General features: G+C 35.2%; 1 protein-coding gene across 1 annotated transcript in view; it reads left to right on the top strand.

Moving 5' to 3' along the window:
• Window positions 1–22,896, top strand: part of ASB5 (ankyrin repeat and SOCS box containing 5) — a 46,890-nt gene extending 23,994 nt beyond the window's left edge. The window contains exons 2-7 of the mRNA XM_063076615.1: window positions 14,452–14,531; window positions 16,633–16,740; window positions 17,434–17,584; window positions 17,746–17,880; window positions 19,992–20,183; window positions 20,813–22,896. Of these exons, the coding sequence (XP_062932685.1) occupies window positions 14,452–14,531; window positions 16,633–16,740; window positions 17,434–17,584; window positions 17,746–17,880; window positions 19,992–20,183; window positions 20,813–20,940 (794 nt within the window). The 3' untranslated portion in view covers window positions 20,941–22,896. The remainder of the gene's footprint in view (window positions 1–14,451; window positions 14,532–16,632; window positions 16,741–17,433; window positions 17,585–17,745; window positions 17,881–19,991; window positions 20,184–20,812) is intronic.
• Window positions 22,897–26,698: the final 3,802 nt, after the last annotated feature.

Below are 26,698 nucleotides of genomic sequence, written 5' to 3'. Positions count from 1 at the left end.
TATCTGGAGATTTCACTGTACACTTATTTATACCATCACAGGTACCCAGCATTTAAGCTATTCTGTCCTGAACACATTTACTTCACTGTGCATCATTTTTTACGAAATTATGCAACTCAGTACACTGAGCATACTCAATTTGTTCAATCTTTTGTTCCTTTTTTTTTCTTTTTAGTAAATCAATCATAACATTTTTCTTCAATTCCATGGAGTCACTTTAAAAATATTACTTCTGCTTTTGATCTATTAAAAATTTATGAAAAAATAAAGTAATTACTTTTTCTCCTTAGTCCACCTGTAGGCCAGCATACATCTCAGTTAATGTAATATATGGTTATGGTCAAATCCAATGGCTTCTTTTTTCCTGACTGCAATGGAAATGAGTTTATTATCACCAAGGACTATAGAAAGCCTTCTTGAAGCATTCTTGGGAATTCCATATCTGAATTACTCTTTAAACTAACATTTTTTTGAATGCTCACTATTTAATAGATATAGTAGTAGACCTGTGAAATAAGAGATTATGTACCTAGTCACTGCAATCAGAGTGCACAACCTAGTGGGGGAGGCAGACATAGAAGTAGATCATTATAAGACATGATGTCTAAAATTGTTTTAAGAACAAAAATTGTCCAACACTTATGATAAAGCTTCTTATATTTATTCTATAATAACAGAAGCTGAAAAGCCATAAACTTAAAGTTGAAATTTCTTTTAATTAATTTAATTAGTTTAAACAAAAATAATTTTAATCTTAATTTAATTAATTTAAACAGAAATTAATATTTACTTTTCTTGTATGGTTTATGTAGATTATCATATTTATTTTATGAATACAAACTAGGGGACAAAGAACCAGTGGTTAACAACAATTGGCTTATGTAAATATACTGGACTGATAGCCTTCTTTAACTTCACCTAGGAATGTGCCACCCATACTAACAGCCTCTGCAAATAGGCTAGGCTGAGATGACTCTGAGTCAGTTTTATCAGGAATATCTGGCCTCTTCTGTGGTAATATAATAGGGCCTAAAGCTCATATACTAACTACCTTGCCCTTTGTGTATTAGTCATAGAATCTGAATCAAAGAATGTTAGAGCCAGAAGAGAATGATTATATCCAAGCTCCTCATTTTATAAAAAAGGAAACTGAGGTATCATTAAGCTATTTGCTCCAGGTCACACAAACAGTTTGGTAGGATTAGAACTTAATTCAAGATAGGAAAAAGATATTCTTGGTATTTACTAGTGATAACTTTGAGGTAAACATTGGCAATGTAATATGTCAGTAAATATTTGTAGGGTAGCATATGGGAAATAATTTTGCTCATAAAATATTTTTTCTCCTACTTGACTTGTTATATGATGGCAATACCCCAACCATCTTTTTTCCTGTGTGTAGCAACCAAAGGTAGAGCCTAAATAGTAGTGATAAGAAAATAAAGATAGATAACAGGATCTGTCACCATTTTTCATCCAGACAGATACTCAATATGCTTAATACCCTGTAACATGACCACCAGCTCAGCTAATCCTCGGAGTCCTATCACAGTTCAGTCACTGCTCTTGACTGGATCATGGGCTGTGTGCCTCGTTCATCTTCACATGCCAGCAAAAATACCAGGCACATGCTTGGTTTTTCCTCTCGTCTCTCCAGCTACCCTTTCCTCTACCTTTTAGGGTGTAAAATCTCAGCTGTACTTAAATTGACTGCTGACGTCTTTTGGTTTAGAAATGACCTCCAGAAAAATCACAATATTGAGCTATGCCTACATAAATAAGAGGACTGTGATTTTGTACTAAGGCCAATTCTAAACTTAGATCCTTATGAAAACATGAGCTAGCTACCAGCTGACCCTAATGCACATATAATATTTACTCCTGAGTAAGGAAGGAGAAAGGCTAACTAGTCACTGATCACTACTGAGCTTTCCGGCTGCAATACTCTGCAGCCATTATCAATGGTAATTTTACATTTGATTGATTTGTAAATCATTCAAACTGGCTTTTGTTTTTTAAAGACAGGGCTCATGTCTATCCTGTTTCCACAAGTAAAAACTTTACCCATTTTTTACTTTCTATATCACACAAATAGTTAAATACTTCCAGCTGCAGAGAGTCTTCACTTTAAAAATAGAAAATGCTGCAGCATTTCTGGCCCATCCCCCACATTGCATCTACCAGCCCCACTCCAGTATTTCTGAATAGAGTTCAATGTCTAAGCCATTCACTCCAGTTAGCACACAGGAACCTTTGTGAAAGTCTTAAGGGAAGGAAGTAGTAGGTAGAAATCCAGACGCTGATATTTCTTCTGGCTAGAGCACTTGCACTTATGAAATCTGGTTGTCACAGACAAAAAACGTCAACCAAACTATGTCCGCAGATATTGCTGTTGAAGGGAACTGTATTAAGCAGATCCTCACGAAAAGAAGGCTAGCGAGTATAGAGGAATGTTCTCCTAAACGAAAAGCTAGCTGGGGTATTCTGACCAGTCAAGGTTAGTACTGCATAGAAGCCATTTCAAATCTGTTGGTGTTCTGAAATGAACTAAGTTGACCTTTTTTTTGCAAATACTAACTTTAAACTGTGGATGCTTTCCAGAATGGAGATTCTGAAATGTAAATGTATGGCATGGAAAAGGGCTGCGCTGTATTTTCACCATTTAGTATATGGAAAATGCATCTGCTGACTCATTTTTATGAATGTATATTAAACATGATGGTAAACTCTTAGATTCTGGCTTGTTTACCTTTCCTTTTCAGCAGGTGCTTCTAAGTGGGTATACAGGAACAAGAAGAGATGCTATTAAGCAGGAAAAGATTGTTTACAAGCAAAATGGAAATTTTAAATCATGTGTAAATTAGGCCATCAAGTAGAAGGATGATTCAGGTGAGAAAATGAATAGAGCAACTTCCTTAAAGTGTTCTGACACAAAGTTATTGATTCTAATAACAGAAAAATATGAAGGGTATAAAGGAATATGAGCACAGTACCAAAGAGGAGCAATGTGAAGAAATTATTTTTTAAAAGAATAATTTATACCTTCGCATAAATTTTAGTAGAACATCCATTTGGCCAATGATAGACCTAAATGTTGCAAATGCAGATTCAGAGATAAAATGACACCTCCCTTTCCCCCGAAATCCTAAGTTATATTTACTATGTAATAGTTGGAATTTGAAGAACATTATTTACAAGTGATTATAAATTTTAAAAACGTACAAAGCATATATTAAAATAAGATAAAATACTATTAGTTCTTTAAAAGATTGAGAAAGCAGCTGGATCCCTTCTCCCCACCCCAATATTCATTTCCTTTTTATTACATTTTAACAATGTGATTAACAATAAAATTGAGGACACACTAGCATGGGTGAAGAATGGTTGACTACAAAAAAGATAATTTAACATTTTGACACATGTTTGAGTACTTACTATGTATTAGGCACTGTGATAGATGCTGGGAAGCAGATGCTGGTCCTTAAAGTCCAGGAGAATTCAGACAATTGTAGAAATAAAGAGACTCCTGTCATTTCTTTTTTTTTCTTTCTTTTTCTTTTTTAATTGATGCATATTGATTATACATATGTATGGAGTACAGAGTTATATTTCAATATATGTATACAATGTGTAATGATCAAATCACAGTAATTAGCATATTCCTCATTGCAAAAATTTATCATTTCTTTGTGCTGAGAGCATCTGAGCTCCTCTCTTCTAGCCAATTAGGAACATACAATAAATTATTATTAATTCTAGATGCCCAGCACTACTGCAGACCACTAGAACTTATTTGTCCTATCTAGCTGTCCTTTGTATCTGTTAACCACTTGTCCCTATCTCCCCCAATCCCCTTCCCAGCCTCTAGTAACCACAATTTTACTTTTTACTTCTATAAGCTCAACATTGTTTTCCTTTAGCTCCCATATATGAGTGAGAACATGCAGTATCTATCGTTCTGTGCCTGGTTTATTTCACTTAGTATTTTTCAGGCTCATCCATGTTGCTGCAAATGACAGGATTTCATTATTTTTTATGACCGAGTAATATTCCATGGTGTGTTTATTCTATATTTTCTTTGTGCATTCATTAGTCGATGGACTCTGAGGTTGATTCCATATCGTGGCTATTGTGCATAGTGCTGCAATAAACATGGTGGTGCAGATGTCTTTTCTGTATGCTAATTGAATCCTGTCATTTCTTAATGAAGAGTAAGCTACCTAACTAAACCTCAAGTATTAGCAAAATAATAGAATTAGGGTAGATGGTAAAATAAAAAATAAGTAAATTAATTCACCTGGATGAGTCTCAAACATCCTCATTGTGGATAGAGACTCTAGAGTTTGTTGAAAAATAAGCTATAAAATTAATTTTAAGATCTAATTTAGTAAAAAGACAATACATTTTTATACGATTTTCTTTGACATAATTTAAACATATTGAAAATGTAATAAAGGAGAAATGCCCCATGCTTTGATTAAAAAAGAAAAAAAAAGTAAACTTTTATTATATTTAGCTTCAAATTTTCACAGTGCTGTTTATGAGAATGTAAATAGTCTTGCTGGAGGTAATGTGATGACATGTATTGAAAGTTTAGGAATTTACTCTAAGCAGATAATTAGACATGTTTACTAAGATAAGTAATAATGTTGATTATCCAAAACTAAAAGCCAACTAAACATTACCATATAGATGATTAGCTAAATAAGTAATGGTACAGCGATACAATGAAATATGTATCATAATAAAGTCATTTAAAATGTGTAGAACTGTATTTTGTGACATGGAACAATGACCATGAGATATCATTAAATGAAAACAAATAGGTTAAAAGCAATATGAGCAGTATGGTTACATCTTGATTAAAAAATGTATGTGTGGTTAGAAAAAAGTTTGGAAGGATATACAGCAAAATGTAATTATTATATTTGGAAATAAGCATTACAACTTTTTGCATGTTTTATTATTTAACATACCACTTTATAATCAATGTCAATACAGCTATTGTTGTTGTATTGTATTTTGCTACTATTTCAAATATACATGTTACTTTATGGGACTGCAGAAAATAAAATTCCACAGTTTTTTTCATTTTTAGGAGATAACCCTTTACTTGTTTAGTTAGTCAGTTACATTCATTATGGATCATGTACCTCCCCCCACCCAAGGAGCTTACCTCTTGACTTAAGAGAAACGGCCTTCAAGGCACATCTGTGGTTTAGATTTCATAAACTCCTGCAAGTTGGGCAGGAAAAAACAAGGAGAACAAAAACACAGATACACCTCAATAAATTACTGTGCAACACAAGAAAGAGAACTAGGCAGGGGAAGATAATATGAAAGAAGAAAGAAAAAAGTTGTTTGGGGGAACATGTAAAACAGTCCTGTTTAGCTTCAGCAGGGGGTCAGTGAAGGTAGTAATAGAAAATAAAGCAAAAAAGGAAGATCTAATCCAAATTACAGAATTACAGACAATTTCGGAGTAAGAATGCTAGACTCTATTTAGTGGGGAGCTGTTAAAGTTTTTGAGCCCAAGAGTGGGAAGATCCAAGAGGTGCCTTCAGGGTAGCCATGTGCTGACGTGCAGGTGGATGTGTATGCTCAGATTGGGCTGCCAAAGGAAAGGGGTGCCTTTTTCTAATTTTCCAAATGGCACAGTATGGGCTAGCTGGGACTCGAGGTGCTTGAATGAAGTTTAATTCAGTGGCATATACAGACAAGGATGGTAGGATAGGGACTGGTGTCAGGGAAACTATTTAGGAGGTTATTGTCCAAATTGAATTGAAATGGAAGAAGACCATACGCTTGTAGTTCATGACAAAGACTTTGGATTTTACTCAGGGTGTGAAGGGAAACCATTGGATTCTTCCTGACTTTAAAAGGATCTTTCTGGCTTTCATGTTTAGTACAGACTGTTGGAAGGGCATGGGTGGAAACATACTGATCAGTTAGGAGACTTTTGTAACTAAGTCAGGTGAAAATAATGGTGGCCTGGACTCGAGTAGTAGCAATGAAGATGTGCTATTGGCAAAAGGGCTTATTGATATTGGCCAGTGGGCTGCGAGAAATAGAGAAAAATGAAGGAGTATGCAAAGGTTCTCGGCCTTAAAGCACCTAGATAAATGGAGTTGCTATCTACTGATAGAAAGGAGATTTGGGGAGTGTTAAATCAAGAGTTTGGTTTTGGACATGTTAAGTTGAATTGCCTATTTAGATGTTCAAGTGGAGAAGTTGATTAGCCAGCTGGAAATGAATGTCTCTTATTTAGAGAAGAGAGATATGAAATTGGGGTAATCAACACATGGATAATATTTATATCCGTGGGACTAAAAGAGATCGTCTCAAGAGGAAGTGTCGATAGTTGGAAAGACTGAGCTTGGGATGATAAGGCTGCAAGTCAGGGAAAAGACCAAAAAGGAACAGCTGTTTCAATAACAACTGCCTCCTTTCAAAAAAAAAAGCACATAAAATAGTGAATATATATAATGTTTCCTTGAAAATTATTGTGCTTAAATTTGAGACCATATGACTACTGCCGGATAGAGGGAGTGGTGACAGTGCTTAAATCAATAGAGAAGCAAAAATGAAATAGCTGGTTTTAAGAAAAAGATGATGAGTTTGGTTTTAGAAATGTATTGCGATGCCAGCAAAATATCTAGGTGAATGGCCAGACATAAACTTTAAAACAGAGCAATGAAATTTGAGGGAGAAATCCAGGTAGGAGCTATAGATTATATACGTGGATGTGATCCTTGTCCCTAAATTTTGATCATTCCCCATCTATTTATATCTCCTACAAATACATAGGCAAGAGGAATAAGATGAGATAAAGCTTTATAATCTTAAATAAGTTGTTCTTTCTTCCACTTTTCCGATTTACCCATTATATTTTTGTCCAGCCCATGAAATATCTTAAGAGATAATGAAGGGCTCATGGTCAAGGAACAACAAGAAATCCATGAAAGTAAGTTGCATGTCTGTGCAATTCAGCATATGCACCTGCAGCTCCTGAGGTACAACTGAATCTGGTGGTTTCAGATCTTAACTAGCATTATTGTGAAGAAACTTTCAGAGAGGAGATGAGAATGAAAGTCAGAATAGCCTCTTGAAGAGACTGGTTTTGGCAACACGTTATTTCCCTCCTTATCACCATGTCCTCAAGGATTTCTGTGACATTGTTGATTTGGTTGTCTGAAAGTACACAGTAAAGGTCAGTTAATGCTGGTGATTTTTAATTTATTTGTAAACTTGTGAGTAAGGATAGGCCCGATGTTGTTGGGCCTGAAGCTTATACACATCTTGGGGACTTCTTTAAGTAAAATAACATCTGAAATTAGGTACAGAGACTCACAAAGAGTCCATGCAAGTTAGGGGTCCTGTACTGAAGTTTCATTGTCTTCATGGTAAATCTGCCTCCATTGTGAAGAAGATTGTTGACTCAGTATTTTACAGCTAAGGGAGCTATAAAATGTATTACCAGTTCTTACTGAAATGAGAATGTTATATGAAAATGTCATTGCTTCTCCCCTAATTCCCTGTTTGAGATGTTTTGTGTCTCTCCTACTTGGAAAACACTGAGGAGAAGTGGGTACGACCAAGCCCAGAGGGCCCTCTGCACCACTGCTAAGTTAGCTCTCAAATGATTTTACTCCACTTTTGTTATTGGATGTTCTAAGATTGGGAGCAGGCAAAGACTTTCTAAATAATCAAGTGATTTTACCACAGCCGTGGACTGAAGTCTAATTGCAATGCTTTTATGTCATTTCGGGGTACATACTGTAAGAAGAAAAAATAAGTTAGGATCAGCAAATTCTCAAATAAAGAGGAGTGATCAATAAGAAAAGGTAATTTTACAAAGTAAATCAGATTTTCAGAAGCTGTTTTTTTCGTTTTGGAGGTGAACGGTCATATTTCAAGGAGCTTAGAGCTCCTTAACATGGCTGAACAGAACTAGCAAATGACAAGTGATTTTTTTTCCTTTCATGCTGATTAACAAAGATATGAGTCGGATTTACCTCAACAGTGGCTGGCTTGAAGTGCCATGGGGAGATGGTGATCTAGGTATAGTATGGACTTTGAAAAACTGTATATATTGGAAAATGTGAATGTTTTTGCTCTAGCAATCTGGTGTTTACAAAACAAGGCAGACTGTCTCCCTGTAAATTATATACCGGACGTCTGAGAACTCATGTTGTTTCTAAATATAGTCAGTCACCTCCTGTGTGGCTACAGAAAGACCATAACAGTAGGCATTTGATTAACATGGTGAAAGTTACAGATATTTTGTAAAACAATTTCACACTGAATAATTTATTATGAATAGTTAAGCTGAAAATTTTTTAATAGGGGCTGAATTGCTTTTATCTCAGATACTTAGTCTAACAAAATTTGTAAATTACTAAATAGTGGTACATGAAGATATTTATTGTTTGGCCTTGAGAAAGTTTAGGAATTTCTCTAATGTAAAGCATATCCATATTGAAAAGTGAGATATTTAATACTAACACATTTGAATAGAAATTTGTAGTTGCTAAATTTCAGATTTTGAAAAGGAAAAACAGAGAGAAGTGAAAACTTAGTTCAAAACAGAAATTGGAACATGATATAGTGCCGTTTTGATTCTCACGTGTTACCAGATTAATTACAGAAATTCTTCTAAGAATTATAAGGAAGCAAATGAGGTAGGGTTGCTTGGAAACTAAGTAAACAGCATTCAAAACAAATAAAAATAAGTTTTTCATTGGGTGGCATGCATGTCCTATAAATTACTTCTTTAATAGACTGATATAGCTTAATTTCTTATTTCTTACTTTGGAAAGAAAAAATGTAGCTGCAGTTGTTGATTGTTGGTTTCAATGCAGTTATAAATCATTCAATTACTTTATATTATTTAATTAAGCTGACAGTATTGAAAAATGTTTTAGTTCATAGATGCTGTAATAATTTATGAGTTTCTCTAGTTTTGAGGAAAAGATTGTTCCTAGAAATCATGTTAAAATCTCCCCTATTTATTAGTTTATGTTTAGCCAATAATACTCGGTATTATTTATTGTGCATTTATAAAACAGACACTTAGTGTGATCATTTCTAATTCTCCCCGAATTCTGCTTCATAGATAGTGCTTTTCTTATTTTATGAGAAAACAGGATCTCAGAGGGTTGGATGACTTTATGAAGGCCACTGTCCTAAGCTGGGAGGCACATCCAGGCCCGCCTGGCCTCCTTCGTCTTTTTCCTCTGTGAGCTTCTGGGCTCTAAAGTCCATCTCATTTTTCACTTCATGCTGGTCTCCCTTTCCTTCTTCTCCTTCTACTCAAAACCCCTAACTTGCTTCTTTAAGGAATAGCGAGAGACTGCAGGGGTTCTATGAAGGTGAGCAGAGCTTAGTTCATTCCACGGAATAACAGAACAGTGCACTCTTACAAGCTCTTGTCCCTGCCTGATGGGCCAAAGGATCCAACAGTCACAATCCATTTCTGCAGATTACTATGGCATTTAACTCCTTTTTCATGCCATTGGAGGTCATATTAATAGAAATAATAGCAAATACGCCTACGTAATATCCGACTTCAGTCTTCTTTCCCTCCACCTTGAAGAACTTACATCTTGATGATAAAGAAAATTACTGTGAATACAGGAAGCCATATGCTAGTCAGAGGGGCAAGGGAAGGGGGGACTGGTGGATGGGGTATGGGGTGGTAAATGCAGATACTTGAATTTCATTATTTTGTCCCTTGTGTGGCCTGTTTTCTAAATGATCCATTTTCTCTCTCTATTTTTATTTTTTATTTTTGAACACCAGCAAGTAATGCTGAAATTGTTCAGAAGACTAATACAATCACTTTGATGAACAAGCACATTAGAATGCAAGAGAAAAGAGCTGGTTGGAAGGAATATCAAGTACCCTTCAGCTGCAAATATTGTTCTTTGCTGCCCCTTAAAGGCCTTCATAATATACTAGCAACAAATGAGTCCAAAATGCATCCAAAAGGCCATTTCTTTGGACTTTTAACAATCCCCACATCTGGTCAGTTGTCATGTTAGCTGGTGACAAAAGAAAAACAGGCAGTGATAATGAGTCAGCATCATATAATTCAGCATATCTCTTTTAGAGATAAATTAAGGATAACAAAATTTATTGTTATTATACAGGAGGGGGAACTCTGATCATTATAAATATTGTAAGTTATTATTTAAATTTACACATCTATTTATGAATTGGTTACTTAAAATTGTATTAATTTACTATTATTTTACTAATTAAACTGAACATAATGGCTTCACATATGCAGTTTACTGTTTTCTTATTTAAGTATTGATATACATTTTGATAGACAATTGATATATATTCTGAAGTTCTCCAGAGTTCCACTCTACAATCAAGTTGCTTAATGATAAAACAAACGGATGCTTATGATTTTTAAGGCATCAGATTTCATCTTAGAAGCTGAAACTCGAAACATGGTCTTTCCCCAATAGAATGCTACTTTTGATGGTGACGTTTGCATTTTACTTAATGAGAACATAATGTTCCAATTTCTTATAAATTATCGGTTTGCCACCAAATTTTGCCCTACCAACAAATATTTATTAGTGTGCATTATTGCAATTCTTTCTTGAATATATAATAGGACTGTTGCATACTGGAAAGAATAGACAAAGCTAATAAAGAGTAACTTGTTTCAACTGAAAAAAAAAATTGGGTATCTGGTTTACTATTTTTTCTAGATAATCAAGAAATAATGCTAGATAGAAACTTTAAAGTATATCTATTTATACAAAATATATAATGTCGTTTCCTTTTGAGTCTTCTGGTAGTTTTAATTTTAAACCTCAATTACCATTGTTTTAAGACTCAAGATAAATACTAGGGCAAGAAATTGAGTGGGAGTTATATCATTTCCAGGGCATACTCAGGGAGTTGCTTTTTTTCCTTCTTCTTCTGAATAGTTGATAAGACTTAATGTTTGCTGCCTTTTTCTCCTGAAATCAACATACAGGAAAAATACGGTGAAAGGAAATGTGAATGAAACAGGCTATATTTTAAAATAATAAGAGATCATTAACAAAGACTCTATACACAACTGAAATTCCCTAAATATCTAAGAAACAGAACCCAACGTGAGAAAAGCACATTTAATTCATATCCCACCGAATTACTGATAATTTCTTACAAAAATTAGGAATAACTGTAGCCTTTTGCTTCCTGATTTGAGTTATTTACTTACATTTCAGTATAGATTGAAACTTTCCTATATCATTGCTCTAGTATCATTTTGTAGTAAGCCTTATCTCGTCACAGCAATGGCCTACTATTTTTAATAAGAGGAAAACAAAATAAAACTGCTGTTTAGACTAGAGGTTTCTATTTTGGAGAGGTATTAGAAGGAAAAATAGACCAATGAAATGAATGACAGCAATGAAATATTCCCAGAGAAATTTAGAGTCTTACCATTTGCTAGAATGCTTCACATACTCTGTGTGTGTAAGAGTGTGTGAGTGTGTGTGTGTTTTAAGAGGCAGGATCACAAAGACTTAAATGTATTATCTCTGGAGCTAGGAGGCTGCTGTTTGAATTTTACATCTTTCTCTTTCTAGCTATGTAACCCTGAGCAAATTACTAAACCTCTGCATGTTTCAGCTTTCTCACCTGAAAAATAGGGATAATAATTGTGCCTACCCTAAAGGGTCAGTGCAAGGATTAAAACAAGTAAATTTATGCCTAGCAATTAGGACAGGACCTAGTATATGATGAGGACTGTGTAAGTGTTCCATGTGTTTGTTTATGTAATCAGGTTATTACCAAAGAAATTTGCTTTCTGAACTCTAAGACTGTTACTCCAACCTGGTACAGAGGGAAGAAGTCAGTTGTCAATTATTAGTCCTTTTATATCTAATGATATTGTAGGGTGTCATTGGAAATACAGATCCTCAGGGAAAGGGATCGAGTCTCTCCCCTCACTATTGATTTAGGGGTAATTTTAAGAATAGCTTCTGTTGAATAATCTTTACTATGTGTATAATACTAGTCTAAGCACTATATATATTATCTCTTTTAATTATTAAAACAACTCCCTGAGGTATATACATTTATTATTTCCACTTTAAGGTGGAGGAAATAAAATCTAGAAGAAATAAAATAATTTATAGAGTCACATAGTCCAACTCCAGAGCTGATGCTCATAGCTACAACTCTGCACTGCCTCCTTTGTTTTGACTTTAGTCTTGCACAGAGTGATTTTACTGCAGGGAAAGTAACTGGCCACCTCAGAGGTCTTTCCTGAAACGATGATAGCCATTTTATAGCAATATGCAATGAAATGCCTAACCACCAGGACACCATGTTAGTCCATTCATGAGAGTTTGGATCTAGAAGCAGTGCCTGTCCTCATCTCAGACTTAGGGCTCAGCTATTTTCTCTCCTTGGCGACATGTTGCAGCCATTTATGTCTCAGGGCCAGGGAAAGCTGGGGTGGGGGGGATTGGGGGATCAGCAGGGAGGGCTAGGAGTGTGGAGAGGTGGGTGTTCTGGCTGCTTTCCCTGCTTAAAGTACAAAAAAAATTTTTTTATGGTTTCTGTCTGAAAAACCATGAAACAAAAAAAAATTTTTTTTCTTTTTGCCTATCTGGTAACCTTAATACTCCTCTTCTTTAGAGGATGTATTAGGGTTTTCCAAAGAGACAAAACAAATAGGACATAGAAGATAGACAGACAGACAGACAGACAGACATAGAGATATATGAGAGGGGATTTATTGGAGGAATGGACTCACGTAATTATGGAGGTTGAAAAGACAACAGGTTGTCTGCAAGCTGGAGACCCTGGGCTGTTAGTAGTGTGATTCAATACAAGCCAGGAAGCCTTAGAACCAGGAAATCCAATGGTGTAACCATCAGCCCCAGGCTGAAGGCTTGAGAACCTAAGGGGGGCCTCTGGTATAAGTTTGGAGTTCCAAGGCAGGAGGTCCTGGAGTTCTGACATCCAAGGGCAAGAGGAGAAGAGTGTCCCAGATCCAGGAGAGAGAGGAAATCCTTTTCTGTCCTTTTTTGCTCTATCTGGGCTCCCAGCTGATTAGAGGGTGCCCAGCCACATCAAAGGCAGATCTCACCTGCTCAGTCCACTGACTCACACACCAATCTCTTCCGGAAACACCCTCACAGACATACCCAGAAGTAATGTTTTGTCAGTTCTCTAGGTATTCCTTAATCTAGTCAAGTTGACACCTATTAACCATCACAAATCCACCCCTTGTCAATTTGGTACTGATATACATAGCCTTCAGCCATACTTGATCTTCAAATAAGGACAATAACAGGTAATGGTCCTGCCTAACATGATACAACTACCCTGCACACAACCAAAAACACGCTAATCCCTTCTCCAGAAGGGGAGGTAATGTCCTTGGTGATGTTTACTCATCTCCTGACATTTCATAATTCGAATACTATGATGTTAAAAATAACAACACTTAAATATGGATATAAAGTCAATATGTCTTAGGTTACATGATAAAAGAATAAGAGAGAAACAAAAAAAAGATATTTGCTTAATATATGTGTGTGTATAGATATACACACATAATATATATATATATATATACACACACACACGCACACACATATTCTTAATGAAGGGAGGAAATACTCAATGACAATTACAGTTCTCATTTCTGTAACTGGTCACATGGTCATAGCTGGTATTTATAACTACCTTCTCCCTAAACCCATTCTGTATTCTCTTTCCCTTCAATGAGCACCTCCTGGTGGGATGACCCAAACCTTTATTCCTGAAGTGTCTGGGCCACTCATAGTCCTGCCTGGATTGGGTTGTTTTAATTTCCCATTGACCTTAATCACAGAATGTGGTAATACTAAAAGACACCCTAAGGGATCTCCTGTATTCCAGACATACTCTTCCTCACCCCCAGTGTGGAGTAGTGGTTCAATCTACCCTTGGTAGTCTGGATCAATCACCCCAGCCAACACAGTAACTCCCTTTTTACCCTGTTGAGTCAGAGGCATGAGGAGCCCTAAGTGGCCTGGTGGCAGTCTTAACTTCCAGTTCAATTCACAGTTCCAGTTCACAACAATAAAATCATTGTTTTGTCTCCTGATGGCAACATTCCTCCCTCTGGAACTAAGATCTCTAGGCTGGCAGAGCATAAAGTTGTGTGAACAGGAAGCAGGGGTAATGGTGAGTGAGGGTAATTCACAAGGTACAGTAAGTCTGGGGTAGATCAATGCCTGGATGGGCATTATGGCCTTCTGAATTTGGGAACTGCTTACCTACATCCCTCAGATAAAAATCAAATTTCCTAGTATATGGTATAGGTATCTGGGTCACCTTATTGGACACAGTATAAATTGAATAATTTATACTACATAGGAATTGATTGTGTCTATTAGGATTTACTTTGACTCACAGATTTTTGTTTTCTTTCTTTTTTGACAGGTTCCTGGGCAGACCGATCACCACTACATGAAGCAGCAAGTCAAGGTCGTCTTCTTGCTCTGAGAACATTATTATCACAGGTAAAATATTACATATAGCTTAAAATAGGCCCCCTTCCCATGATCATAAAACATCATTAAAACAAATCAACTGAAAAATAATAAAATTGCTTAAACTTTACTGCTGCCTTTTTATTTTAACGCATGTCAGGCAAATCGATAGTTTCTGATTTATCTTTGGGGCATCTTTATAAATATTTAGGTAAAATCTTATGTCTTAGTATTTCAGACTTCTCATACAGTATATGTGTTCATTGATAGCCATTTAAGTAAGCAGTAATTGGATTTATGCATTATTTAATATGCTTAACTTTGTACAATGTATACAGCTAATTATAGACTTAGTTCAGTAGTAAAATATTCAAAAAGGGGTAATCAGACCAAATGCTGAAATAATCCTTTTTACATTATGGTAATCTGTAAAATTACCCATGAAATGACAGGATGATCATTTCTACACCTGCCTGCTCATCATACTCACCAAAGGAAAAAGGAAAAAGATTCCTTATTGAAATAGACAGTACTCTGGCTTGTGCCTGTGCATTTTTTTTAAGCTTCCAGTATAATTCAAATGTACACCCAGACGTGGAAGTCACTGAACTAGTGTGTTCCAGTACTGAGGAGAATGGACTTTTCTCAGATGGCTATGAAGAAAGGAAGGGTCACGTTGCCCAGTTTAAGCAGCATTGCCTGGGACTCGGGAGACCTGGATCGTGATCTTGCACTTAAAGTGAATCACAACTTATCAGAGCCTCCGTTTTCTCATCCATAATATGAAGATGTAGAATGAGAAACTCCCTTAGGGCCTTCCAGTTTTTGACAGCCACGTGACTATTTTGTTTTGCTCATCACTTGATGGGAAAAAATACTTGTAAAAAGGTTGGTAGTTTCTAAAGGATGATCCCTTAGAAAAGGCCATGCAGTTCTTTGAGAGGAGAGCAGTCTCAGGATTTTTCTCAATGTGTATCACCTGTCCACCAACGGGCCAGACAAAAAGAGTGAGAGTCTGCCTCCAAAGCCTGGTGTGAAAGGGAATCTCCACCTCTTCAGATGCTTCTGTCATCTGGTCACCCTAGTGTGTGGCAGTTTGGGATTAGCTCTCCAAGTCTGACTGTTGGCTAGCCAACTTGAAATCTTTGAAACGATAATTAAAGGATCTTAAAAATTGCCACTTGCGGGTGACAAGTTTTGGAGTGACTATTTTCTTGCCTTCATTTTAAGATTCTTCATAACCATTTTGGTATTACAGATTATGGTAATCTGCAGTATGTTATGAGAATCCAGCCTTGAAATTTTTCCTATTATAGTGCTTAGTATGATTGTCAATAGACAATGAATTCCCTAAGATACCAAGAAGGTAAAGGATCTCGCATCCTAATAGTATTTGATTATTTTAGTCTAATGTTGTGAGTTTAATTGGAATACAATACAAGTGTTTACTTAGTTTTGATTGAATAATAATAAAATAAAATTTAACATTTTTATAAGCTGGGCATTGTATTAATAATTGCTTCACCTGCATCCTCTCATTTAATTCTCATAATAACCCTAAAATTTAGAAGTTAGGGTATTTATCCAAATTAAAATGATTAGTGCATGATAGAGCCAGGCTTCAACTCCAAGTCTAACTGACCCCTATTCAACTCTTAACCACTAGCATAAAACTTAATCATACCTATGCAGTGACAGAAGTTTTCAAAACAGTTTACTACAGTTTATAGTATTTTCCCCCAGTCTGGATTGACCTGTAATTTTATACTCCCGGTCAAAACTAGTGATCCAAGTTATAAACAGTCTTTAGTTCTACAAAAAAAAATAAAATAGAATAAAGACCAAAAAAAAAAAAAGAAAGAAAGAAAGCAAAATTTAAAGAAAACACGCCAGAATCTATTGAATGAAATACTTAAGGCATTATCAGGTCCAGGCAAGATAGTGCTACAATAATGGGACCAAGAAGTTTTGACATCTGATCGACTCTGGTATTTGAACCTGCCGTTTCTGCCAAACTCAAAACTGATTTGCCTGAGATTCTTTGATATTTAAAATACATTGGTCTCAATGACACTTATAGAGATGATTTTATATTTTGCTCACCTTTTGAAATTATTTATGTCCTATTTAGGGTTATAATGTAAATGCAGTAACCATAGACCATGTCACCCCATTGCACGAAGCCTGCCTAGGAGATCACGTGGCATGTGCCAGAACTCTGCTGGAGGCTGGAGCTAATGTAAGTACCTTATAAAAACATTAACAATTTCACATCTACTGACTGAACCAAAGTTCTCATTTTGCTGTTCTTTCCTTCTTTCTCAATAGTTTTCAAAAATAGCAGGATAAAAATAAAGCTCTAAATTGCCTCAGACTTCTCATTGTACTCTAGAAAGAATTTCCAGTCATTGCATAAATAGGTAGCATGCTGCATGTTAATATAAAATATTCTTTAGGGTATTTCCTGCTTTCATGACTCTAAATAGATGAACATCTTTATGCCTATAATGTTTGTCCATCTTTTGGATGACTTTTCTTAGATAAATTCTCAAAAATAGAATTACCAATTTTACCAAGTCAAGCCAGCAAAGTATCTCTATCACAACTTCCACCACCATTACGTTTTTTCCTTTATTTTTTTTTCTTACCAAAAAGTACCTAATCATTGAATTAAATTTTGTTTGATATTGGAGTATGTATGTTTTCATCATTTTCACCAGTTATATGCCCATTCCTGTGAATTATCTGCCACATCATATTTCTATTTATCTCTAGAAGTTTTAAAGCTTTTCTTATTGATGTGTCTGAGCTAAACATACTTTGTCATATTTACTGCCCACATTTTCCCATTTATTTCTCTTAGCAGATCATATAACTTTTGAAAAAGCATAACTAAGTCAGTTAATCATGTATGATTTGGGGTTTGGTTTAGGTAAATGCAATCACAATAGATGGAGTGACTCCATTATTCAATGCATGCTCACAAGGCAGTGCAAGCTGTACGGAACTTCTCTTGGAATATGGTGCCAAAGCCCAGCTGGAGTCGTGCCTTCCGTCTCCCATACATGAGGCCGCCAGTAAAGGTAATTTAGTTATGAGATTAAGTGACAAGGGGAGAAAGTTCCTTCAGTAACATGCTGTTTTCTTTCAATGAACAACATTGCAGGGGGAAGTATGGGGTGAGCTGCATATGGGGGAATGGGCATTAAGTAAAAATAAACTCATCTCTACTTTGTGTTGGCAGGACACCATGAATGTCTTGACCTATTGATATCCTGGGGCGTAGATGTTGACCAAGATATTCCTCATCTGGGAACGCCTCTCTATGTAGCTTGTATGTCACAGCAATTCCATTGCATCTGGAAGCTTCTTTATGCTGGTAATTTTCTTTAAAACATCTTTCGTTTTGTCCATACACACAAGCAATTATTTATTTCTCAAAATAAGCTTCTTTAGAAATTATATGTCATTGCTAAAAAGTTCTTATTGTAAGCATTCTCACATATAAGTATACAGCTAGTAAAGAAGAACCTCATTCTGGATAAGTCCACTTCAAAGTTCACAGTTGGATACATAATCACTATCTTTTGCATACACAGAATCAGCAGACATTTGAGTATGTAACAGAGTCTGAAAGCCCTACTTATAAAAGGCCATAAAATTGAGATCCTCAAGGTTGAATATAATGTAGCCAAGTATGTATATATCTGTGAACAAATCCATCAAAAGAAATCTCAGGGATAGTAACCGCTGGGGTAATGTCATCTTCTACCAGCCATAAAAACTCTTGCACTTTCTCAGACTTAGTACTTTCTGTCCTGCTTATTTGAAAAGACTTTGTACCCCTTTTCAGTTACTTAACAAACCAGTTCCTCGTGGTTCAGCTTTGGCCCCAAGAAACATTCCTAAACCTACTAAGATGATAGTGGTCTCTCTCACCATAGGACTGGGCCCTCCATGAACTATGCCTTTTTCTTTTCCTGTCATCTCCTTTTTCTAGTACAATACCTCCCTTTCATGTGGTAGATGCTTAAAATATATGTAAAGTGAGTAAATGGATTTCTGTGCTACTTATTGTTTATGACAGTTATTTGACCCCTGATGTATACTGACATATATTTTCAGTAACCCCATTACGTGTTACTTACATTATTTTAGCTAAGTTATAAACTTCCTGCAAGCAGGGTGCACATCTACTATTTCATTTCCTAGTAAGAGTCTTAAACATGAGTTCCATTGATAATCATGGACAGATTGTTGTTTTCTAGCTATGTTCTCCCATAAATTTAGTATAATAAAATTTATGCTTAATCATCTAGTTTTTTTACTTTACTAAGAATATTATTCTTCCCAGAAAACATTTTATATTGGATTAAAAAGTATTGAAAATGTGCCATTAATAATTGTTAATTGATTGTTATCCTGTTCTCCCATAAAATTGATACAAACTAACAAAGTATATGTTTTATCTATGGAAATTTTGCTACGGAATATAACTTTTCCACTAAATATTTCATATTTGTTTTAAAAATATTGAAAACGATTACATTTATTGAAATTTGAAAGTAGCAGGAGAGCCATAAAGGAACTCTTAAGATATACTGCTTCTTAAAGACATCATTCATTTTATAAATAGTTTCAGAAACAGTTGAAAGGAACTTACGTATTTTTATTGGTAGATATTTCTTGGTGGTGGAACCATTTATGTCCCAGAAATGAGATTATTATTTTTTATAATACTAAACAGTATTGAATGACCACCATGTGCCAGGCCTTGCATTAAGATAAAATAACTATGTAATAGGTATTTTAAAATGTAGAGCTATCTTTTTTTAATGTAAGCATTTTTCAAAAACTCACTCTGCATACAGATCTCATCAATGTGCCTTTCCACTTAAGAGTCTCAATGTCTTTATATATTTATTGCCTTAAACTACATGAGTGAGAAGTGGCGGAAAAATCTATATACATTTTATCTAAATAGCTCACATACATAGATGCATGAATTTTTCAAGAAACCAAAGAGCTCTATTGCCTTAAAATAAATGAAAAGAATAAGAGCGATAAGCTCTTGAATAATCCTAAGAGCTATCAATCATGATGGAAATAAATGAGTGAACTTAGTCATGCACTGTTTATAATATCAGCTAATATGACTACTTTTGGAATCATTTAAAAATTTTAAATTCTCTTTTTATTATGAGATCTTTGAAGAATACAGAGAAGTATTAGAGAACAACATAACAAAGGTGTGTACCCCCTCATCCAGATGTACGGAGTTTTAAGATTTTATATATGTATATGTATATATGAGGTATATATATATGAAAGTATATATGTACATATATAAAGAAGTAACTTATTACAGATAGAGCTGAAGTCCCCTTTGCACCCTTCCTCAATTGCCTTCCCTTTCCTTTGCCCACCGAGGTGACTGACTTATCTAATAACTTTCGTTTGTATTTATCATCACACCCTATGTATCTATAGGTGCTGATGTACAGAAAGGCAAGTATTGGGATACTCCATTACATGCTGCTGCTCAACAGTCCAGTGTGGAAATCATAAACTTACTGCTAGAATTTGGAGCAGATATCAACGCCAAAAATACAGAGCTTCTGCGACCTATAGATGTAGCTAAGTCAAGCAGTGTGGTGGAAAGAATACTACTTCAACATGAAGGTAAGAAGAATACAGTGGATAAATAAATATATAAGTGAATAAATAAATGTCATTTATTTCAAATATACTTTTTTTTTTAATAAACAAAAGTATATTTGCCTGAAATAAATGAAATTGAAAGATGTTTTGTTGGCATGTAAAGCAGTAATGGTATAAAATTTGGAATACTTTTTGTGAAAGTAGTTTCTATCTATAAAGATTTCATGATGATTTTAATTTTCTTTTTCCATCTTATCTAAACTTTCGTATTCCTTTGGCTAAATATATTCAGTTTGTTTTTACAGTGCATGAAACATAGTTCTGATATAAAATCTGCTAATAATTTGAAAACATACCACATTTTATAGGGCATGCACCTTCTATAACATGTTGTAGAACATAATCAGGGAACATTTTCACACTTAACACTTCTGTTCTAAAACAGACTTTCTTGAGCCTGGTCTAGAGATGATAATAAATTTCCTTTAGCTTTAATATTAAAGCTAATTTGAGTGTACTAGTATAGTGATCACACTGTCCTAGTTTACTACAAAGCATCATAGTTTTTTTCTATGGTTTTATTTCATGTTTCTCAACATTTAAAATTTATTTTTATTTTAATTAAATAATACTTTCATGTCTTCTTGTAGCTACTCCAAGCTCTCTTTGCCAACTTTGCCGACTCTGCATCCGAAATTACATAGGAAGACCAAGATTACACCTAATCCCTCAGCTGCAGCTGCCAACATTACTGCAGAATTTCTTACAATATCGATAAAAGTAAAATAATTCTAAATACTTTGAAAATCAAAAATCTGTTTCATTGGCATAATGAATATTTCATATTAAAATATGCTAAAGATAGGGTAAAAGCGATTATGAGATTTCCCAGGGAAGCAGTGAAATATCAATTTTCATTTTAAGTGTACTACTTACTACTATTATTGTTTCATGCATATTTAATGTCTGTGGATTATAGTATATTTTTAATATCTATATATTATAGGTATTAACTATTCCAATATATCCATCCTCTTATTAATTTAAGAAAAAAAGTGAGAAATCCTCCATTTTATTTCTTTTTTTTAGAATAAAAAAAATGAACTCTTACTAAAATTATTTATATTATATTGTACTTAAAACACTTATGTTCTTCAAATAGTGGGCTAACTTAAATTTTGGCTACTGTTATCTATTGGTTTTTAATATTGACGTAAAATATGTGTACGGTTTAAAAAGAGCAACATAGCTTTTGAAATAAAAATAACTCTCAGTCAGAAAATTCACTGTGTTGAACATACATGTGTCATTATAATGGACAATTCATAAAGAAAAATAAATTGTCCCCCTCCTCGCAAAGAACTCACAAATCACTTCTCCACAGTAAATGGACCTGTTACAGAAACTGGTAGGACTAAAAGTCAGCACTGCCTTCTCACCCGGAGATATCTTAACATTTTGGATATTATACACTTGCTAAGGCTATTTTAAGACCTCCTTCTCAAGAGTAACCTCTTAAGGTCTCTCTTCAGTGCTTTTATATATATTACTCCAGCTTTCTTTCATTTCAGAAATTGTCAGTAAGCTAGTGGCACCTAAACCAAAGAAAATAAACTTCATATTTAATTGATAAAAAGGCCCTGGGTCATATTCCAGATATAGTTAGGTCAGTCTAAGACTGTAGAAAATGAAAGATAAAGAAACACCTTAAATTGTGAAGTTTTTAAAGAAAATAAAGGGGGGTGCCACTTACCACACTTAGAGAACTTAAGAAATTTACCCAACATGTAGACCTTAACAGTGATGTTACTAATTCCTTTAACACAAAGCAAGGGTTTAGAGTATATTTTGCTAGAGAGTGTTTTATAAAAGAAGACATTACTAAGCTAGTCCTTTGCAGGGTTAATACTTCGTTTATTGTCGTCAGCTTTAACTGTACTTAGGTGCGTTGGAAAACATAATAAAATCTTGTGCCTCCTTTGTAATTTAGACTAGATTTAGATCTATTATGAACTTAGAAATAAGATAACCAAGATACAACTTGCATAAAGTAAAAGAAAATATTTTGATGAGCTTTATAAATTCGTTAAATTTTGATAAAGTAAATATTTTGACTACTATTTTAACAACCTAGGGCCTATTTTCTTCTCCTCTTAGTTTTTGGCAAACTCCCAGATTATGGGAAAATAAACTATTACTGTATGTAACCCCAAAGTCACTAAGTTTGCATTTTTGGAAAAATAAATCATTTGTTTAGATTTTTAAAAATAGAAATAAAACTGTTTATTAAACAATGTCTTCTCTGTGACCAGGGACTTTTACAGAATGTATTTTATAGAATATCTCAGTCTAACACATTTTTAATGGCCTCGTGAATAATATGCATTAAAATGGAGTTTTATTATGGAATAGCATCATTAAATATAATTAGATATTAAAGCTGGCTTTTGGTACAACAGGCTTCTACTAGTATTTTCTTTGCACTAGAGGTAAAGTCTTAGATTGTAAGAGTAATGCAACATATTCCTCTTCATTGGTCTTGTGCCAATAAGAGAGTAAATATCAAATGTTAAAATGGACACCTTAAAATTATAGTACTCGTATATCTGTATCTTAGCTTGAGTATGATTGTCTTACCAAAGAAGTGTTCTAATTTAAATGTACGATATGTTTGTTAATATATGAAAGTGTGATTATTATCCCTTGGAATAAAACACTTTTTTTCCTGTTGTAATTAGTATTTTATTTTATAATGGAAGGCAACAGAAAATATGATTCAACTGCATTAATTTTTTTTACCAGCAGTTTTCAAATCATTGAATCATGGGTATTTAGTGTAGTGCAGAATAAACATAGATATTTCAGAGGCCTTCTAATCCAAAACATACTTTGTATTTATATACACTGAGGTCCAAAAACAAAATTCAGCAAAGGCAAAGAACTACACTTAGTATCTGACCTAAAATTAAAGAAATATAGTGAGATAATTACTGTGGTTAGGCACTGTTGAATCATTTACTTTGGAGGAAAAAGTACTTAATTTCTATTATTTTTATAACTACAGCATGTATTTAATATTTCTGAGAAAATAAATAGAAACATAGTGTAAAAGGAGAACCTCTTCTCAATAGAAGTTCTGAATCCACCTACTGATGCCTGCGTTGTTCCATAACAACCCTGAACCCAACTGTTATCCATCTACAAAATAACTTCAGAAATTATCCTCTCTTTTATCATTCCCACTTTGTACTATAATTTCTTTATCTTTTTATTCTTGCTGTCATTTATAACTTATCTTAAGGCTTGCCCTTCTTTAAAAAATTTGAGTAAACATTCTCAAACTTTCAGGATTGATGGAATGAAATTTGTTCAGAAAATTTAGGTGAGTGACTAGTTCCCCATCTGCTCTATGACCTTAAAGAAGCCACTTCAGCTCTGTAGTTCTCAGTTTTCCATTTTTTTAAGTGATGGATTTCTTACCATTGTGAATTCTATGTTCAAATTTTCAATGTGTCTCTAATTAGTAATTTTGGGGTCCAAATATGTTTTTAAAAATATTTTTGGGTCTAAGAAAATCTTATATTGTGGGTACAGATTTTATAAGCCAAATATTCAGGTTTGCAAAAAGCCAATTTTGTTATTCTAAAGAGAACTTAATTTTTATCTCAAGCTTCACTTTCACCAAGTGAAATCTGGTTATTTGTGGATAAACTCGGTCAAGTCAGAGATTTCTCCATCTCTTCAGATATACTTTTGAGATGACCTCAGTCAATTCAAGCCTGTCTCTTCCCACTCCATTTCTTCCTGGGCTGGCATCTAAATTCCAGAAGACTTCTGTGAAATCCACTTTTCAGTGGGACTGTGCATCTGCCAGTATCTGTCCTCTGGGAGACTCAAGCATGTCAGGAGAGAGAATGTTAGGCAGACGATCTGGGGCAGAGATCAGGAGACAGATCACAAAGGGTCTTTATGTGATTTTAGAAAGCTCATAATATGAAAGTCAAAATCAGACGATTCTCACAGAACACATCTTGCCTCCTTGCCTTTACTAATGTTGTTCCCTCTGCCTGGAACACATCCTACTCCATCTTCGATCTTATTTCTGCTGCATTGCCACCAATTAGCTAAAAAGTTACTCATTCAAGTGTGAAAATGTACCCCAAAAGACATGCAAAATGGACTCTCTGTGGCTAACAGAGATGTTCAAATTGCTAACAGAACCAAATGGCCACAGTGGGAAGGAAAGGAAGGACAGACATATTTCTCAGCCTACAAGTATGTATCTTACTGTTATAAGGTTTTCGTTTCTGTAATTAAACAAAGACAACTCTCAGAAGATCAGGCCAAATCAGCCATAGCTGGGAATTCTCCACTGACCTTCAGTATGATCACCTGTTACCAGCCACCAACCCCCTCCTTCTCATTCTTGGAGGCCTGCAGTGTCCCCAATTAGATGGAAAACAGACTCCAAGGACATTCTTCTCCCTCTTCGATAAGAGAGGCCACATCAAAACCAGCCTTGGCCAGCCTTAGAGCCTGCACAATAGCACACCTTTGTGATGTGTTCACTCACTGTTCATGTGTGCAGCCTTCTCCATAAACACTCATAGCATTCCTCTAAGCTCACTGAATATGCATGTAAACCTGGTCTCGGAAGGCATAAATACAGTCTTCCTCCTTTGTTCTCTGGAGTGCTTGACTTTGGCCCAGCCAGAGCCTGTGCTCTTCAATCTGCAGATTGCTTTTCTCTCTCTCTTTTTTTTTTTTTTTAACCTCTCTCTGGAAAATAAAGTCTCCCTCTTCTCTTAGCGGATGGATCCTGTGGTCCTCTTTCTGTGAACACAAGAAATATTCCTCACCCTCCAATCTGGGTTGCTCACCAATCTGATCTCTTTGGGACCCCTGTGCAGGCCTCTAACCACACTCATAATACCATAGAATAAACTTGTATCTACTTTCTGTCTTCTCCACAGACTCGAAGTTTATTGCAGGCAGAACTGTGTCATATTCACAACTTCTTCCTCATCAGTCCAAGATATATCTACATCTCTTCCCCTTAAGAGCCATCACATGCCTCTTCAATTAGCTTGAAACACAAAAGTTTTTCTCTCTTCCCCCTGGGGTGTATGATTGTATGTGGAAAGATAGCACCCTTCCTCCTAGACTGGGAACAAGAGAAAGGAGATTTTAAACTAATTCAGCTGCTTCCTTAATCATTCCCCTGTTGCAAAGATTGAAGTTAAGGATGCCATTGATCAAGAGAGTGACTCTATCATTTGGAGTGGAGACATCTGAGGAATTTGGAATATGTGATCCGAGGTCCTTAGGAACAGTTACCACTGAGCTCTCCCTTACTCTTTCTCTACTGCAGGGTGATATTAGATGACAATTTTTCCCATGAAGATTGAAATCTAAGGTTAGAATGCAACCTAAATTCTAAAGTCATAGTAGGATGGCTTCTCAAGGACACTATTAAAAAAATAAATCCACTCAAAAGTTATTCATCTTTACTGAGCAACATATGCCTGAAAATTTGTCACACTTACAGCCATTGCCAGTTCCAGCACATGCAACACGAAGCATGCCACCCCCTCTGTAGATGATTAGGCATTTCCCCCAAGAGCAGATAGGTGACATGTTGTGTGGCATGGTATGAAAGATGAGCTGGGCCAATGAGATTCTCTGATGTAAGATACTGGGGAAAAAATGCCACAGAGAAATTAACAGAGGAGAATGAGCCATAACAAATGATATGAGATAGAAATACCATAAGAACAAGATTGCAAGGGCATGAGAGAGAGAGAGAGATCTAGAGAGCCACAGAGTTTTACTGATGGTGGGCTTCTGCACAGAAAGCAGAGCCATTGACTGTGAGAGCAGACTTTTCATGGACTTTCTTTCTCCGCCTGTCTGCTGTTCCACCAGACTGAAGCAGCCCAGCCTGAGGCCAATGGCCACAGCAGCAGTAAACAGGAGAAGCACAGAACTTTCAGAGTCAGCAGAACACCAAACTGCGGAACCCTGAACACAAACTCTTTGGCACTTCAGTTAATACCTTATTCCCTCCTATTATTAGAAATAGTGTTAGTGAGTCTCTATTCTTTGAAACAAAAAGAGATCTCTAAAACACACAATCAAAATTAAAAGATAAGATATAAACTTTTATATTCCCTCACAAAAGAAGAAAATCCTGCTTGGATACAGCAGCTTAACTGGTCTTAAACCAGCAAAAGGTTATCAACAGAGATCAAAAGCCTCTTGACCTCCATCACTCATCTCTAGCCCTCTTCAGCCCAGACTCTAAACAACGCCGAAGAATAGGATGGTGGGTAGATGGCTATTTTGGAATGTCCAGAATATCCATACTAAAGGTGGAAGAAAGCAGGAATAAAAATATAATCTGTTATAGAAATCTTTATTTAGGAAGGTGATTAATTTTTTTTCTCTTATATTATCGTATGTAGTTCTTCCTATAAAGGCAAATTCATGAATATCTAAAGGAAGAGCACAGAGAAAAGCAATCCTCCCATTGTTCA

This window comes from Cynocephalus volans, chromosome 13 (assembly GCF_027409185.1).
Source record: "Cynocephalus volans isolate mCynVol1 chromosome 13, mCynVol1.pri, whole genome shotgun sequence".
NCBI classification, from domain to species: Eukaryota; Metazoa; Chordata; class Mammalia; order Dermoptera; family Cynocephalidae; genus Cynocephalus; species Cynocephalus volans.
This window is presented reverse-complemented; position numbering and strand designations above follow the sequence as displayed.